Here is a 19,183-nt window from a genome sequence, read left to right on the forward strand (position 1 = left end):
TGTCCAAGATAATTATTTTATAAACATTAAAAGCAAACCGGTTAGTTAAGTTATTATAGTCAGCAAACCGGTTAGTTAGCTAGTTAACCGGTTAGTTAGTTAAGAGAATATGGAATCTATTAAACATCTTTAAAAGTCACACCGATAATCTGCATTAGCAGGCTGATTATATATTGTCTGCCAGAAAAATTTGAAACTGAAAAATAATATTTCAGGCTCAATTTCTAAAATGTTGTTTCAATAACGTTCGCAACCTTGTCTTTCGTTGAAAGAACTTGGTGCGACATGACAATGTTGGCGGCGTTTATTTTGTTTGGCCGACAGCAATATCATTTCTCAGAATTACATTTCATTGAATGCGTAAAGACATTCATGTTACCGCGAAGGTTGCATATCCATTCTACTGCTTCTCTATCATTATCTTGCATTTGAATTATAAACAATTATTGACTAAATATCGACAAATGTAGACGTTGCATTTAAATATTCAGTCACTTTCTGTTACAATGACTTGAATGTTCAAAGAAACAAAAGATATATTTCAGAGGTGATTACTGGTGTAAAAATGGTAGGCCTACCACGTTTATATGAAAAAATAAGTCTTTAGCACGTTAGTAAGGGGGTTTTCCGATCTTGTTTATCTCTGAAGAATGTTTATGCAAGTTTATTGGCGGAATATGAATACGTTAACATTGTTCTTCAACCTGAACGTCAAGTGTAGTCAATATATTTGGCTTAAAAAAAAGCCTGAACCTAGTGCAATATTAGGGATTACCCTAATACTCTGGTCAATCTCAACCCCGGACTATCAAGTACAATACATCTGGTCAGCGAATAAGTGCATATACCCTTTAGATCGATTAAACAAAATGTGGAATACAGTAGTTTAGAAAGAAGGAGAATGTCCAACAGTGGACTGACATATTCTAAAACTGAAACAGATTTCACTTTATAGAAGGAAAAAACCTTTAAATTGTATGTTTCAATATCTAGTTACATGCTTGTGAACATCAGTGGTAATAAATACGTCATTGTTGACTGTTATTGAATCTAAACTAGCCATCTTAAGTAGGTTTCTTCTTTATTCTGCTTCTTAAAATGATTACTATAATAGGCAACAAGAACATGACGATTATTAAAACGTTGTTATATATCTCCCGGCTTTGAATACCTTACCGGTGTGAGAAGTTCATTGAAGATTTGAGTGTGCATGCCGGTGTACTTTATATATGTCGCTTGAGGTTGAATGTATAAGTCACGTGTATAGATCACGTGTATAAGATAATAATAAGGCCTGCTGAATTGATCTCATTATCATATCGTGACAACAGAAGAGATTGGAAATATTCCTTGTAGTATATTTTTGTAGATACCACGTGATTCAATATAAAAGAATCACCATTCTTTTTTTGTTATGTTTGTATTATAATAACGATATTGTGCTCTCTATCTAGTAAAGTATTATTATTAGAACTTCAGACGGTGTCCTATAATCATTCGAACGTGGTAAGAATAACATTATTCTGTGTATAGAAAACAAATCACCGTATATTTGAGCAATGCCTTTCTCAGCAAAATTGCATTTTGCGGTCGTAATTATGTGTGTATAAACTCCAGATCATTCTATCTTAAAAGTGAAATTTAAATGCATATGCAATTACGTTTATGTGTTCGAACTTACGAGGAGGTCTTGAATTTTCCAAACCAGGACACGTGTAAGTTACAGCCTTTCCAGCACGTGTCCTCTCCCATTCGACATTATTTGCAACATCGAGAACGCATTTCGTTCCTATAAAAAAAAAAGAAAAAACACGTCAAATCGTTAAATGTCTAAGAAATAAAATGCTTAAACATAATCTTCGTATCAGATTCTCTTGTGTGTTATATCCTATCATTTAGCTTGGTTACAACTTATATACACATAGAATAACTGAAACATTTCATAAATCTTTTTTTATGTTAATTGCTTTCTGCAAATATTCTGCATGATGAAAATTATTGATGTCGTTAACAAAACGTGCTTTTAGAATTTAAGTTACTTCAAGCTGCCGGCTCAATCCTCCTATAGTCATTGTATATGATAAAATCCTTATTAATTGTACTTATATTTCACCGGTTGTAATGATTGCATTTTCGTCTAAGGAATAAAGCTTTAAATCCACGATTATTATTATTCACATTCTCGTTTTTCTAATTTGCTGAGTTGAGCCATATTTTCGGTTTGTGCTTCTATAATAAAACGGATTGTGGAAAGGAGCAATATACAAAAAAGTGATCAATGAATAAACTTTAATCGAGCGATAAAATACTAATCATAACTAATAATCTATTCGAATAATTACGACTGTGGCGAAAACTCATCCATTTTCTTGCTTTGGTGACAATTATTATTTATGGACTTGAGAAAATCATTTATTGTTCTCACCATTATTTCTACTGCAGAAATCGTCACACATTTCCGCAACATCTCGTTCGCATGATCCTAAAAGAAAGAAATTGCAGAGTAAATAGGATTGTTGGGTTTTTATAATCAACATTGGTGCATGAAAAATGTTATAACATTTTGACTCGCATTGTCCAAACACAGTATGACTGATATATGAATTTTATTGAACACAAAGGAATAGTCATTCTGGTTGAAAATAAAGAAACCAAAAACAACGATAATTTCACATCCAACTGATCTGCAAATCGAGCAAAACGATAAAATTGGAAAAAGACGATGACATTTGATTACTTATGGCGTTATATCTACTGAGGCTTTAATAAATTTTCAATCACATTTTCATTATCAGAGACACACTATTAGTTTCTTAATGTAACAAACTAATACATTTCTCTATAATTAAAGTAAGTAGTATATTAAATATATCGATAGTAAAAGTCGATACTAATGATGCTTGAGGCTAGAACAATCTTCCGCAGATACATAACTTGCCGTTCGACTTCGACTGTAAAGAGTAACTGGTAAAACGTGTACATTTATTAGTAAATAATAAATTCTTCGAAAGTTTTTTTTTGCTCAATCTTATTAATATTTCGATGAACATATGCTGGATTCTAAACAAAAAAGAACAGGATGCAGTCTTTGGAAATGTGGATAAAGAATATAATAATAAAATAATGGACAGGAATGAGATGAGAAAAGAATGAGGATAGCGCAACAAAGGAAATCATGAAAATCATGACAACCCGATCTGCTTCTAGCTGAGGACACCTGCCAAAAGAACAGCCCCAATGAACACAATAATTAATAGAATTAAAATAGTAAATTATTATTATTTACCCTGTTTTGGGATACCTGATGGCCATCGCAGTTTCATGTGTCCTCGCGTCCCACCTCTAAAGTCAACCCACTCCACAAGATTTCCGCAGTATTTAAAAAAACAATCTTTTTGAATATTTAAAATTTCACGTATAGATAATGTCTCGTTCCAAATGTTCACGTGACTTAAGCTACCAACAAATGACTGATGAGAGGCGAAGTGCTTTGATTGACCCAGAATCCAATCACCATTTCCTTGGATTAAGTTTGTACGAATTAGTTCTCTTCCCTGGCCTTTTAATTTCGAGTCCTGGTAAACTCTCCACTCTCCAGCTAAAATAAAATAATAATTACATATATGTTAATATTCATAAGGTTCATTAAACAGGAGGTCTGAAATGAATATTGTATGTTCCAGAAATTTGTCTCTAAAATATAATATAATATAATGCAGTATTTAATTATGTCCATTGCAACAAATAAGATCTTCTTAGGTCAGCCTAAACAAGATTTTTCTTTTAAACATGTCGATACTGTGCCTTCGTCTGTTTTTTTTCTTTTAGGTTAACTATTTGGTTATTTTATATAATTATAAAACAAAAATAATGTAAATTTTAAATGAATATTTAAAATCTACAACCAATAAGACATTGACACAATTTATCCCTTCTGAGCACATTACACTAAGTCATCATGAAAGTAACCAATGTGAACAGTGTTCACAAATTGTTCTCATGGGTCGTTTATTAAAACTGTTGTATAAAACCAACAAATATAATACTTACTGATATTATATGTAACAGCTAAAAATGCCCACTTTTTGTGTATTAAATCCAATGGAAAATCTACAGAATTACGTCCTACTGTTAAACGTCCACCTTTGCCAACACTAACAGAAATGTCATGGTCTAATTCATTCGTACCATTGTAAGATAACACAGTTCTAGTACTGTTGCCATATTCATTGTCAATTCTTAGCCAAAGAGTCACTGTAAATGCTTGTAAAGGAGAAAATGCTTTGCCGAGCAGGACTGTAAAAGTGCGGTTGTCCTTCCCGTCAAATTCAAGGCGTGAATCCGCAGACATTGCTATTGAAAATAAACATTTTTATTTAAACCAAACATATACATTTAATAGATTTTAATCTAAATCAGAACATTGTTTTATTCAGAACTAAAAAAAAGTCAATGTTTCAAGTACAAAATCCATCTTAATGTAGCCATAACGATATTTCATAATAGGAAAGATAATCATTCTGTTATTTTTGTTAGCGGTACACTTGTAAATGATGGTTATTCCTCGGGATAACTTATGTAGGGCATAAGTGTTCTGTCTACGACGAATATTGACGTACGTTAAGTGTTCCAGGTAGTCAATTTGAAGTTGTAAACAATATACCTTAATATGTTCAGTTTTAGGTTTAGTCAACCACAGAAAACCAGCTCCTTCTGTTTGTTTATATTGTTCCTATTGTTGTTTCTCTTCTTTTAAAATGTGTTCTGTGAACATGTCTGATCTGATACAATTTATTAACAATTTTAAAATCTGAGATCATAATTATGGCATGAGCCACATTTTTAAACTTACCAATGCATACTTCGCCGTTCCATATAAAACCTGGTCCACATTTACAGAAGTATAGTTCTGGTGTATTAGTGCATTTTGGTAACTTATAATATCCCCTGTGACATTGGTAACTGATATTACCTTTAACATTTTAGAAAAGAAAAAAAATAAACTTTAAACAATATTTATTAAAAAACACAATAAAGTTGAACAAGGCCAAAACAGACAAACACAGATTTAATGAATTAAAAATTAAGGGTTTAAAACTACAATGTCATATTAATGAAGGTAATTGCTGTACATTGATAGAATAGAAAAGTAAAAATATATATCTATACATGGCTGTAGTGGCGTGCGCAAATTTGTGTTTACTGACCGACCGACCTACCGACATAGTAAGCTAAAGAGTTGCGTTTGCACGCAACTAAAGATGATAGTAAGTTAGGTTAGGAGTGTACATATAGCTTTTCTCTTTAAAGTTATCCGGTGAACCACATATTATTTCAATTTATCTATGTTGTTCGGTCAGAATCCAAAGGACGTGAGACGGTGAGTAGAGCGATTAGCGCTCTGCTTTGAAATTGAATAAAAATGACTTAATCTTTGTCAGTTCAGCATTACTAGTTTGCTATATCATACAAACTTTCCGCTGCTTAATTTATCATCTGAACTGTAATACCGTAATTACAAAAACTAAAGAGTATGTAAGTAAAGTAGTTCATTCATAATGACAAAAGCTGTTCCAGGACTATACTGACGAAATAGAAGAAAAAACATTGTTAGTTGATGACGGTTGTTGCCAATTGGTAGCAGACGATATCAGTCATGTATAGAATAAATCATTTCGCGGGGAATATTTTACAATGGCAACCAGTTAATGCCCTTTTTAGTTTCATACAGATTTTATATTATTTCATGAATGTAGAGTTTCAACAAGATGAATAAACCTAGGTCTGGTGTTAATGGATTATGTTGGGATTGGCTAGGCCCTATCACTTTCATATTATTTTCATCTGAAACTGATGGCGAAAACCTAGTGGACTCTGATCAAGATACTGTACCTAGTTCAATGATAGGATTCAATAAGTAAGAATATTTGTTTCGTGGCTGAGGTATAATGTTAGGTAGAAGCCGACAGTTTTGGTTTAGATCCAAGTTAAGAATCTAAATAGCGCATTGGGCAAAAATGGCTAAAACACTTAAGCCTGTTTAATCATAAATTACTTGATCGTTTTATATTTTAGCATAAAGGTGTTGAGGAAATACCTATCACATGTAAACAAGATGTGGTACACAAAAGGAAAGTATGTAGGCCTAGGCTGATGCCGAGTGGAATGGTTCAATCTCAACTGTAAATAAAAAAGCAATTTTGAATTAAAATAGCGAAATGAACCATAAATAATCAATAAAAAATACCGTAATTGCTAATAACTTTATTTTACCGATATATAGTTCAACCTTCAAAGTAATGAAGTTAGTTTAATTGAAGTCAATTAACACAGTTCGTTTTAGACGTGGATATGTAATCCCCACGGCGTGTGTAACGAACCTGAGTTCTATTAAGTGGGCCGCGATAGACTAAATTCTGATTGCAAATAATCTATTTATGTATTGTAGATCACGTTCAAAACATTATGTATCGTATTCTCCAAAGACATGAGCATCAAGCCCTATAATAATGTTGATAACAATCATTAAATGAAAGCCAATTAATTGAATGATGAACTTATGTTCGATTGGACATCGGCCGTATTTAAGAATGTGGACGTGATGAGAATATACCGTCTAAGAATAACTGTAAGGTTTTAGAACTATGAGTATATGTCACAACTCTTTATGTGCAATAGAGTAATCAAGGCCATATACATGGCTGCAGTCGCGTGCGCAAATTTGATTTAGTTTTTTACCGACCGACCAACTGATCGACCGACCGAGATAGTGAGCTGTAGAGTCGCGTTCACACGCGACTAAAAAGACAAATGTCTTGTTCTCCAAAACTTGGAGAGATAACGGCGACAGAAAAGCAAACAAACAGGTTGAATTATTAGTTTTATCTTTTGTTAGCTTACCTTAGAATAAATATCTCATTTGCAAAAAAAAAAAGGTGAAAACCTGTAAATTACTATAGTTTTTAGGAGTCTGTTTTTTAATTTCTGAATTGCACATCAGGCCTATGTCTAATAATAATAACAATAACACGGCACAACAACTAAAGGCATATGGACAAAATGTGATGTATTTGAATCAAGAATCTGTAAAACTTTCATTAACGTCTAATAATGATAAAGTATACCTTACCTGGTAGAGCATGTGACAACAATACAGATGATATAAAAAACACATACACTATCAGTTCCATTGTGTTAGCTATAGAACAGACACTGAAAAAAGGAAAGTTATGCCATTAGAACATCTCGTAAAGTACCGATACAGAATTTAATAACAGCAAAGATATGCAACTAATTTAATTTCATCAAAGAGACAACTGCTATGTTTTTTTTAATTAAGTACGTTTATTTTGAAACGTATGTATACTTTGAAAGGTAAATTACAGAAAAATTACAATGCTTTAAAAATCAAAGAGAAAAAACAGCTAGTCATAAATATAATTCTTCGTCAGGACTTCAAAAACATATATCTTTCATTAAAAATCAGAAACGGCATACGTAAAACCATTGAAATCACTCAAGTATGTAAATATTGAAAAATTATGACTAATTACTTATTTAAAATGTCATTCTACCGTACTTAAACTTGCTCTGCGGAAAATCATGATGATAAATTTTCATTGGTTTTGGATATTACGGCAAATGCCAAATCCCCGACAATGGTTTACCAATCACATTGCGGTATTTGGCAGATGTTAGAAAACCGTAGATTTGAAATGTAAAAGTAGCTGTTTCAAACAATATGTATTGATCGAGTGAGACAATAATTAAGTAAAATCTGTAAAGATCTTCTAAAAGCCGAAGGCGACGTAACATTTGTATAAAAAGCATTAATTGAGTTATAATTATGTTTAAAAACCCATTATCTTATGATATACCCGTGTAATTCTATAGTGTGTTTAGTTTGATTGTCAGGTTTAATATTAGTTTTTAAAGACATTACTGGTTTTATTTCTGGATCTGTCAAGAGAGGAATGTACCTGATGTCGTTGACGAATTCAGTCCCCGTGGCAAGTGATATCATTTGTTGAATTCTATTTAAAGAGTGACGTTTTAATTAGAAAGGACCTGGCAGATATTGTCAAAACTAAATTGCTTAATGTGAGACATGATCGGAACAGAGTTACCTTTAAAGGAACTGGGCAGGGGTTAAATTATAATTAAATTATATAAATATAGGTGTTATACTAAACAAAATACAGATTTGTTGATGAAAAAACATGAATTCGCAAAAATGTTTATATTTGTGTTGTAAATATTTAGACTTTAGTCAATTTTAATGATTTTTTCACCCGATTCTGCTACTGTCAATAGGCATGTATCTGTATAACTATCAGCAAGTGTATGCTGTCTGCATAAATGCTGTACTTTTAACATACATATATTATAGAGGGTGCTATATAGAGTAAATACAAACACCGTTTGCCAACCGAAATGTTTGGTCTAGTGGCAAAGGCTTTAATGTTGCACACTGGAGCCCTCGGTTCAAGGTCTATAAAGAACATGCTTTTTTTTTAATTCTTAAATTTTTTAATAGTTGAGGGAGATTATTTAGAGGGTTAAGTTTAGTATATTTAGGAAGTAATTTTTTATAATAGAAAATAATTAAGGTAATAAACTCATTGTAAATTGTCAACAGACACTGTGCTACATGACAGTGTACGGTGTTTAAAGTACAGCATTTATGCAGACAGCAACGTGGATAACTTTCTATAGTTATACAGATATCACCTAGGGACAGTAGCAGAATCGGTTGATTTCTTGTTATGGTCTTCACCGACCTCTATAGATAAATTATTTAAAGCTTGGGTTGATATATAGTTGGACGCAACGCAGGGACATGAGCACACGTTTGATTGGTGTTACGCCTACGACGTTACGTTGCGTCCTAGTGGGGAATCAAGCTTATTACGTTTACCAACCAAATGTATAATGAAATTAACCAACACAAAAAGTTGTGTATACATTATACATCACATGATATTGTAATAGCAATGTTATGTAAGAGAAAAATAAATATGGCAATTGATAAAATATTATGTTTGATCACAGAAGACATTAAGTTCACATCGCACATACATCATACAATTGATATCTCTCTCATGTACAATTTTACCATGAAAGACTAACTAATTTACTATTTTGCCTTTGAATGATTCAATACACAGAGCTTGTAGTCGACAATTGTAATAGATCAATTGACTGGGCGATATACGATACAGAAATACACATATATCATTTTAAATATTATAACATGCTATTTAGCTATCCATCAATCTCATAGAAACTTTCAAGCTTTGTTAACGGTCGTGGGATAGTTATTCTCTATAATGTGGATCTTACGCTATCATCATATTTCTTTCACCTCAAATTGCATGTTGCCAAAAATAAAATTTAAAGAAGGTGATGTTTTCATTCAATATATCATTGCGTATTACCATGGAGAAATGGTATTACTTAGTAGACCCTAATGGTTATAAATTTGTCTGAAAGTTAAGAATGATGGTTCTGCAATGTTTTGCTTTTATCGTTGAAGGATGATTAATATTATTTTCATTTATTGTTCATGACAGTTGCAATAACATTTCTAGAGCAGTCAAAACAAGACTATACTTACTTATTCAACAACAGTTAAACAAACATTGCAACATAATCAATAATTATTGAGATACATAAGAATTATTTCATTATACTGTAGTAGAAAATTCTAGAAAAAAAACCACCATTATTAGTATTACCAAAAAGTACAGAGTTATATTACTCTACAGGATGACTATACTATTACATCTACCCGATTCTCATGGAGTGCATCACTGTATCTCCACATACGTCTTTGCTCAATATAGGAAAATTACGTAATTTAGCATACCGTGTGTATCACATGTGATACCTGTATTGTGTAAGGTTAGGTCAAGGATCATGTTATGGTCTGTAAGTGATGCATGTATTACGGAATGTTCCTATGATACACTGGAGGCTAAACTGATACAGTACCGAGAGGTGGTTCATCAACATCATTGGTCAAACTAAATACAAAACGACACGGAACACGCCAGAAGCAATGTCCCCATGAAAACCAACAGTGCAACTGGATACATGTAATTCTATGTGAAAGAGGGAGAGTAATTGAAATATAGAAAATTTAATAAAAGAGGCTCACTACGAAACTGGTTTTATTGACATTTGTTAACTTCTGAATCAAATTCTATGAAAGCCATATTAGCAATAGCCATTTCGATAACCCTCAAGTTGTTCAGAATAGTAACTGTTTCCTTTTTATAGAAATGTTTGATAGAATTTCAGACGTTGTTTGAAATAGATTAAGTTAGACTACAGGTGATATTCGACAGCGGTTATTTTGTTACTAAGCCTGCAGGCTGTAATACCTGCAATACCATCACAAATCTTACTTGACGAGTTCAATACAAACTATACTAGCTGAAAGCTTAGCCAAAACACACTAATGTATATGTCGTAAACAACAATTCTCAAGCGAAGAATATCAATAAGGATTTCGTTGAAATGCTGAATTAGCTTGTCGAAACAATATAGCTGACAACTTAAGAGATATGTGAAGCCTCTCAGATAAAATTTACATTGTCTACATTATCATCGGATAACAGATGATATAACATCTCTACATTAATGTCATCAATAACATCAACGATAAGTCAGCTTCGTTGTTAAACTCCTGCTACTAGAAGTATAGGCTTATTTTCACTAAAACAATGCAAAATCAGTGAAAAAATACACCTTTCCACAAAAAAGAAATGATCGGTTTATATAAAGCACTATAAGAAATGATAATTTCAATGTTTTTCTTCTTTGTAACCGTACCTATATGTATCCAATATTGTTCATTTGATTTTATTTATCAATAACCATAAAAAGTATACATTTTGAGTAGGCCTCTAAATGTAAAAGTGTTGGTAAATTTTCATTCGTTATCTTATACTTGTATTCAAATTATGTTGCTATAAACAAGTGTGCTTTTGGATGTATGTCGACAACCCTACCCCAAATATAAATGCAGACAGAACAAATCCTTTCGATAAAAACAATCTATTTATACGAAGAAAGCATCGTAAATCGATCATTACCTAGACTACCATGCCTAGTCCTACATCTACTGTTAATGGAAGTATTACTGGTTGTGAGAACGAAAACATATTTCACAATCTGTATTGTCTTACGACGCATCGTCGTGTTTGGCCAATTTGTTTCGAGAGTATTTGGCAGGGTAGTTCAAGTTTCAACGGACTATTTTCTCGATTATAAACAATGAACATGAACAAACTGAAGATCGAACAAAAAGGCCTTAGCCTAATTGGTAAATCGGTACCGGTAGTAGTTCGAATACTGTAGTATAAGTTTCTAAACGATGAGGGCCTAACTATGTGTAACAGTGCGAGATCCACTTTGAAACACTTTCGAATTAGCGATTTCTGTTTTGGTTCTATTAGGCCTAGGCTCTTGGTCCAGTCGTTTAGCATCTGATCCTAAATAATGACAGGGTGGCTTCCATCTTACCATTGCTACTGTTTACTGAATCCTACAGTTTCCGTCTTTTTTGTACCTTTTCAAACTTTGTATTTGTTCTGTTATTGCAGATTTGCTCCGTTTCCTTCAATGCATTTTTTAATCGCATGTGTATAGATTATATGGACATTAAACCTACTACAAGATGCTGATGACAGGTGTTATCCAGTCGTTAATAACGACTGGATAAAGAGACAAGTATTTAAAATAAATAATAGCATTGTAGGCCTACATTGGTTTTACTCAATTATATTTATCTATATTATAACCATTGAATAGAATATATAATGAAAAAATTTAGGCCTACTCTTAGGGCAATACTGTGATACGTTACTGTACAAACTACATACTTGTAACCGATGAAAATGGAATGTAGGCCTAGTAGTCTATTCTGTAAGCCTATTCCATGCTAAAATCGATATGATAACAGCTGTAAGTTTATAAGAGAACTTCAAAGTAATTCTAGTAATTTCTGTTTAGTAATGTGAATTAGTGACGTCATAAACACGTACAGTTTTGAATTTGTTAGACCTATGGGGTTGGAAATAAAACTTAAATAGACCAGTATTTGTAATAATATGCAACCACAACCATATTTTATGTAGGATTTAGAGGCTTGATGGTTCGCATATATAAAAACAGAAGAACTGTTCTGTAATTCTATAAATCAGGCGATATAAAGAAAATCTCAATAAAATGATATTATGTATAATATACAGCGCGTTTCGAGAGTAAATTCTGTAACATAATTTATTGTAATTTAATCCTTACTTAAATCAAAAGTTGACTCAAAGAGTACGATGTTACATTACTCAAATGCAGGAATAATAGAAAGCTTAATTGCTGTAAAATCTATATTGACATGTCGTTTTATGAATTTAATCCAATACAGGTTTTATACGCTCCGTTTAGTTAATATTTGGATTATTTTTTAAGGAGACATTTATTTTTTTGTGCTATAGGTAAGAAAACATATGGTGTACACTATACATTCATTTTCAGGGGACATCGCTATTTACAAGTAAAATCTATATGCCTATGACATGTAGTTTTATAAATTTATTCCAGTAAATATACATTACGCTTTCTGCAGTTAATATTTGGATTAGTTTTTTAAAATATATATATTTTTTCTTGTGCTTAGTAAAACAAACATCGTTTTATTATGTATTACACTGTGATACTATGCAATGGATTATTAAGAGAACACCACTATAATAGTATAGACATTTTGTCGAAAAATGGGGAAAATATGAACATTACAAAATGAGCTAATATTACTATATGTGCACGTATATAGCGTTATGTGCGCTTATGACCATCTTATGGTGTTTTATAACACAGTTTTGTCCAAAAATAAAAGGGTCCAAAGTTGCCAATTTTCGAAAAAATTCCTGTACTATATTATTGAGGGGCCAATTTTCTTTGAAACGAACACCAATTCCTGTTTTTCAGTTGATGCAGTCCTTGCCTTTACATAAACTTCTTTAGGCCTGATGTTTGCCCACCATGTAAGTTGCCATTACTCACTATTGTCGATCGAAGGTTCAATTACAAGCATAACGATTGTTGTGCACAATAGTTTTATACGTTAGAGAAACGAGGAAATCCAACCTACATTCTAAGACCAAAAAGTAGAGATTTTAATCAATATATACTATTGTGAACAGTTATTATCACAAATTACAATCAACATTAAGATTAATAAATGGCTTGTATTGTTACGCTACAATATGCTCTCGACGTTATGATTAAAATATTGCCATCATAAATTTTAATCTAAGCATAAAATTGTTAATGGTCATATTTCACACCGTTTAATCAGTGCGTTAGCAATAGCAATACATCAAAGTGAGCGACTGCGTTTTTTTAAAGAGGCTACTACTTCAAACTCGGTCTATTGCAAGAGTGATTGCGGATATGTATATAAATGGCACTTCCAGGAATAAACTACTTTACAGAAAAAAACGCGAAAACAATGCAAAAAACACATTAAAAATGGTTTCTTTAAGCATTCGAGATAGATTACTTCAGGGTTTGTATTACTGTTTGAAAAAGGCCGACGAAATTGGCATTGCCATAAATGATATCAAACTCCAAAAAAAGGCTGCCAAACTACATTTTAACAGTTAGAATTCAGACGTATACGTTTCTGTTGCATAAAAACAATAATCGTAAATATAAGTACAAACAAATATCGGTATTATAAAATCATCAGGAAATGTTCATGACTCTTTTACAACGTAGATTTAAGCTTGGTTCTCACTAGTACGCAACGCAAATGAAGTAATATAGCAACGCAAGTCATTTGACCAATTACAAGCGATAGATGTTTGTTAACTTGCGTCTTAATGGGAACCAAACTTTAATTGTAAAAGCATGTGCGGTAAAATTACCTGTAATTTTGATACCTCTGCCTTACTAATATAAGGTTTATACATAGACCAACATTTTGCTTTAAATAAAATTCCCCTTTAAGTTTGTTATGTAATATTCAGAGATACAATTTATTAGACTTTATTAATGCATATCACAGGACTAATCAATATACGTATTCTTAGAGCATATAGTATGCAATTTAAATTTCATGTTTCTTAATTTTTGCTGTTAAATAATATATATGATATATAATTAATAACAAGAATAATAATAGACTATAGGATGTCAATCAAATGCTCAGTAGACCATGCGAAATGTCATTTTACTGAAAACGTATACAGTAACGTATAGTAAGGATTGATTGTTAGTTTAAAAAAAATATTGCCCTCATTTATTTCACGTGATAGGGTGCGTCAAAGATAACTTAGAACACATCCTAAAGCAGTGTAACATAGAAACAGACCGTCAGTTGTGAAACTAGTGCCTACAACAAACAGCAATTTAGATCTATACAATAAGGTCGATTTGCACGACCAAGGACCGACGAATACGCTAGGTCAGGTCAATCGATGTGTCGTCGGTCGTTGCCTGGACCTAGAAACCTGTTAATAAAGTTAATCAGAAAAAAAACGAGAAAAAGTTTTCACTTATAAAATAATAAATGGTTAAATTCAACTAAAAATCCAGTGACTGGCAGCCAATTTGACATTTTTGGCTTTTAAATTAACAGTTTTTTTTAGCTAAATAAATGTTCTTTAGATCCAATTTTTGGTTAAAGTGGATAACTGTTATGTGACATTAAAATGGGATATTCAACAACAAAAAAAATAAAATTATTTTTCAGGTGACAAAATCTTTAAGACAATGGTAATGATTCTAATATTATAATATAATGATAATTATCGTGGCGATGTAGCCTATTATGATTATGACGATCATGATGGTGACAATTTAGTTACAATAAAAGTTAATGTTTTTAAGGTTAGAAATATGCATTTATTTTACAGACACTGTAACATACCGTATTCTGTACAAAATTCAATCCATACACAATTATGCAAATGTGATTATCCTGAATTGCATATTGTTGTCGATAATTAAATGTAATGAAGGTCACGACGTAGCCCAGTGAATTTTATAACATCACAATATACTAATGCGATATGCGCGGCTTAAAACATGGATTTCCGCACTCATCAGCAGTATGTGTTAGCATTGTGACCGGTTCAATTTTAACAATGCAAACTTTTTATTTTTCCGTTTCATTTTTTGTATGAATAAATTGTGCCCCCAATGTTTTGCTTGGCATATGAACAATAACATTAAAAATGACACTCGATTGCAACTTTAGTATTTGCTTAATTTTGGTTTTCTAAATTAAGATTAGTTAAGGAGAAGGCAGCTATATTAGCTACTATAGCCTCAACGGCTATGTTGCTATCTGCCCTATACATGTCTACAAACTATACTATCGTAAAATAAAATTTTGGAGAGCAATTTAGACCTCTATTTTCAATTTTCAATTATTTCAAATTTCAGTATTATTTCAATTGTCTCATCATTTCACAATACAAATAATGAGAGAGAGCATGATTTTACGCGCTACATGTAAAGGAATAATAATTGAAATATTAAAAATGCAACAAGACTTCACTCAATATTTCGTTGCGCTTGTCAATTTTGACAAGGATTTACACTATTTCAAATGTACAGGCGTTTTAACAGTATATAAAATAACAGAGCAGCATGTGTTTTGTCTTAGGCTATAGTTCGTAACTAGAGCTCATGTATACAGTAGTTATGATAAGCCATTTATGCAAAAATGTTTGTATTTTTAAGAAAATTAAGCCAGGTTGAGGTTTTGTCAATAATCCACTACAGTTCCCTACTTTATTTAAAAAAAATTACACTATTGTTCTTCATTAACTATACATTCTTAGCAGAATTCATTATTAACTAATTACCATCAGTTTCATTAGAAACTGGTGGTAATGACATCGGCTTGCATTGAAATAACAGAACAATATTAACATATAGACGAGTTTTGACAGACGGAAATCAGACTACCTATCTAGACCAAAACAAAATTAAAATCAATATTTATTTTTAAAATAGACAATAGAGTAAAAAAAATGAATTATTTACGCTTAGGATACAATAGTAATACAATATCATAAAAATATTAAATGAATTACTTTTTAGAACTAGAAAGCCACTCCGAGAGTGCATACCTCCGCCTACTGTTAAATTCTCCTACATAAGATTTCTCCGGTAAAAAATATATATATATATTTGTGTGTGTCTTAATGCTGTTTGTGATTTAGGCTAATTTCATTACAAGCATGTGTATGCGAGTTTGGTGTAATGGTTATGTAACAAGCCTTTCAATTAACAATAGCTTCAGTTGACTAACAATAGAACAGCAACGCGAAAATCAAACGAGTGAATTTGAAAAGAAATAGGTTTTTTAATCTACTCGCATCAAAAAACGTGCAGATTAAATCAAATTATGTTTTAAAATTACATATCACAAATTATAACTTTTGCCTCTTGTTAAAAAATTAAAAAAGTTTTTTGGACAAGTAGTTCTTGAGAAAATGCAATTTCAGTTTACTTGTTACTTTAAGACTGCTCGCCGGCTTTTGGAAAATTCTGTCCTATCTTTTAACACTAGCAGGTCTGAAAAAGTATACTAAAAAGTGGTCCAGAATTGGGACTGTGGTCCCAATGGTCCCAAAATTTAATGGAAGGGTTCTTGACCACATATCTATCAGTCTATTCATTTTGGTAAAGATCTTGTAATTACTTTTTGAGTAATCCTGCTAACAAACAAACAAACAAACACACGCTACCGATTACATATACCTCCTTGGCGGAGGTAAATTACAGTTTACATAACATACCAACAAAAGCGTGGTTCTCAATACGATGCAACGCAACGACGTATTGACTCAAAGTGCTGTATTGCATAATAATCACAAGTGGGAACCGACGACGCAGCAATGTTGCAAACATGGCAGGTTTGATTTCACGCAGGCGGGGGAAAACACAATTATAGGAAGGGCATTTTCTTACGTTGCGTAGGTTGCGTTATGTTGCGTCGCTAGTGGAAACCAATCATAAATGACCACCCGCTAAACGTCCACTATACCATACTTCTTTTAACATAACCGTGCATTAGTGTTTAGTTCTTTGAAAGCAATTCAGTGCTCTGTAAGACACATACGTCATTCCAACAACATTACCGGTGCCATTAAGCCTTAAATTGGCCTTTACAATAAACTTTAGTTTAGTATTCATTACCGTCAATTTATATAAAAGAAACAAATGGACGTGATTATAACTAAAGGCCCAATATGGTCTCGTCAATCAGATTATTATTGAATATCATCATAAAATAGATTTTCGGCATCGTGTTGTTTTCAATGTACCGTACTGTATTACACTCATTAACATAACTGTACCGGTAAAGTACTAAAGAAATACAGATTGTGCCGGCACCGAACGCACACACGCTCAGCTGAAAACTATGAATTGAGATAATAATATTAGAATGGAATCCATACCTCTAGCAGTTGCCTGCAAGGTGAAATTTGATTGAGCATCCGTCGCGGATTCCAGCTAGATTATTAACAACTGCAGAACATGCTAACGTCTTCGGTACACCGACTCCTGTGAAACAAACGAACAAACTAATTAAGATTTTTTGTAATTAACAATATAAGTGTGACGCCTTGTTATACTCGTGGAATAACTTAATATTAATTAAATCACTCAAATAGGATTAGAAAACTCCTTTATATATACATTTTGACATATTACTTTTGTTACCACAAAGCCGTGACGATTATTTTTGTTTGTTACCTGGTAAACAATGTCGACGCGTCAACTAGAAATATTTTTGTATTGTAAAACGCGTCATCAATGTACTATACTAGCTTATGGCAATATCGTTGATTGTATACATGCCTCTGAATATGTTAGACAGGTTACCATCATTTCCATTTTAATACATTTAAATTGGTAAACAAGCATATATAAATATCAATTAAATTATGCAAAATAAACACACGTTCGGTCAGATCATCCTGTCAGTTACGACGTTGTAAATATTAAAGGGGCTTGGTAAGTGCTGATTTGGTTGCAAATGAATCTATTTTCAACAAAATAAAGTACTGATTTAGGAACTGTTTTTTAAATCTACAAAACAGCGTAGAATGTGCAATGACGTCACTAATACAGAATATTATTCATTAAAATTAAACGTTGTGTTATTATAATTTATTTCGGTTTCGTAAATTACTGTTTTTACCATCTTGGTATCTTAAGCAAACTCACGTGTGTTTATTATTATTCATATCAAACATATGATATTCTCTAATTAATTACTGGTAATAATTATATTCTTGCGCTTGATATTTTTTTTAAAATTCATGTATATCCGTATTGTTATGAACATAAAAAATACGTACCTTAATCATCACATTTTACATATATATATAATCATCGAGGTATGATATAATCAATGCATCAACGCAGACAAGATTTTACAGCTCCCCTTTGCCGCTCGACATTTTTATCTATCAAATCACAGCGTGTTTCATAAAATAACCAAAGCCTAATTACTAGCTGCGAACAGTTAGCGTTGAAAGGTAGTTATGGTTGGGTTTCCAGCGATGCGTCAGCGATAAATTACTTCTTGTTTTATTAATTATAACCACTTGGTTAAAAAGGTGCACACTCAGTATTCATTTCAAATTAAGATACATATTGATTTCATATAACAATATTACATTACCACCACGTTTGTATAACCTGATTTTAATTTGATTTCAAAGTTATTTTAGAAAAACAAAACAAATACTATAGTGATGTGGTAGGATGATTAAATACGAACTCTTATTTTGGCTCAAGATTAAAATCCATGACCAAGCAATATGAATCATCTCCTACTACATTCATATTTGACATCAATGATCGTTTTTCAAATTGTTCTATTGCATTATGTTGCCAAAAAATACACAAACATTTTAAAACAAAGACATTTTTTAAATATTAAAATATTGTACTTTTATCACAAGAGATGTATAATCACTCTACAATAAAATAAAACCTAACTATAATACTCTCTTAAGGCACAAAGCACTTCTTCTTAAAACTAAAGACGATACAGCGGTCACGTGTTGAAAAAGCAGAAAATGAAATGTTTTACATCAATTTCACATCAACTAATGTACCGTATCTGCCCACATTCTGAACAACATAA

At 32.0% G+C, this 19,183-nt stretch overlaps 1 protein-coding gene across 1 annotated transcript in view; it reads right to left on the reverse strand.

Annotated features, from left to right (window-relative positions):
* LOC140052651 (adhesion G protein-coupled receptor L2-like) overlaps positions 1-17,589 on the reverse strand; it is a 29,570-nt gene extending 11,981 nt beyond the window's left edge. Inside the window, exons 1-7 of the mRNA XM_072098321.1 lie at positions 17,484-17,589; positions 7,130-7,212; positions 4,853-4,972; positions 4,051-4,353; positions 3,287-3,598; positions 2,426-2,482; positions 1,682-1,789 (exon numbers count right to left, since the gene is read on the reverse strand). Of these exons, the coding sequence (XP_071954422.1) occupies positions 1,682-1,789; positions 2,426-2,482; positions 3,287-3,598; positions 4,051-4,353; positions 4,853-4,972; positions 7,130-7,190 (961 nt within the window). The 5' untranslated portion in view covers positions 7,191-7,212; positions 17,484-17,589. The remainder of the gene's footprint in view (positions 1-1,681; positions 1,790-2,425; positions 2,483-3,286; positions 3,599-4,050; positions 4,354-4,852; positions 4,973-7,129; positions 7,213-17,483) is intronic.
* Positions 17,590-19,183: the final 1,594 nt, after the last annotated feature.

The sequence above is a fragment of the Antedon mediterranea genome, chromosome 6 (genome assembly GCF_964355755.1).
Source record: "Antedon mediterranea chromosome 6, ecAntMedi1.1, whole genome shotgun sequence".
In the NCBI taxonomy this organism is placed as follows: domain Eukaryota; kingdom Metazoa; phylum Echinodermata; class Crinoidea; order Comatulida; family Antedonidae; genus Antedon; species Antedon mediterranea.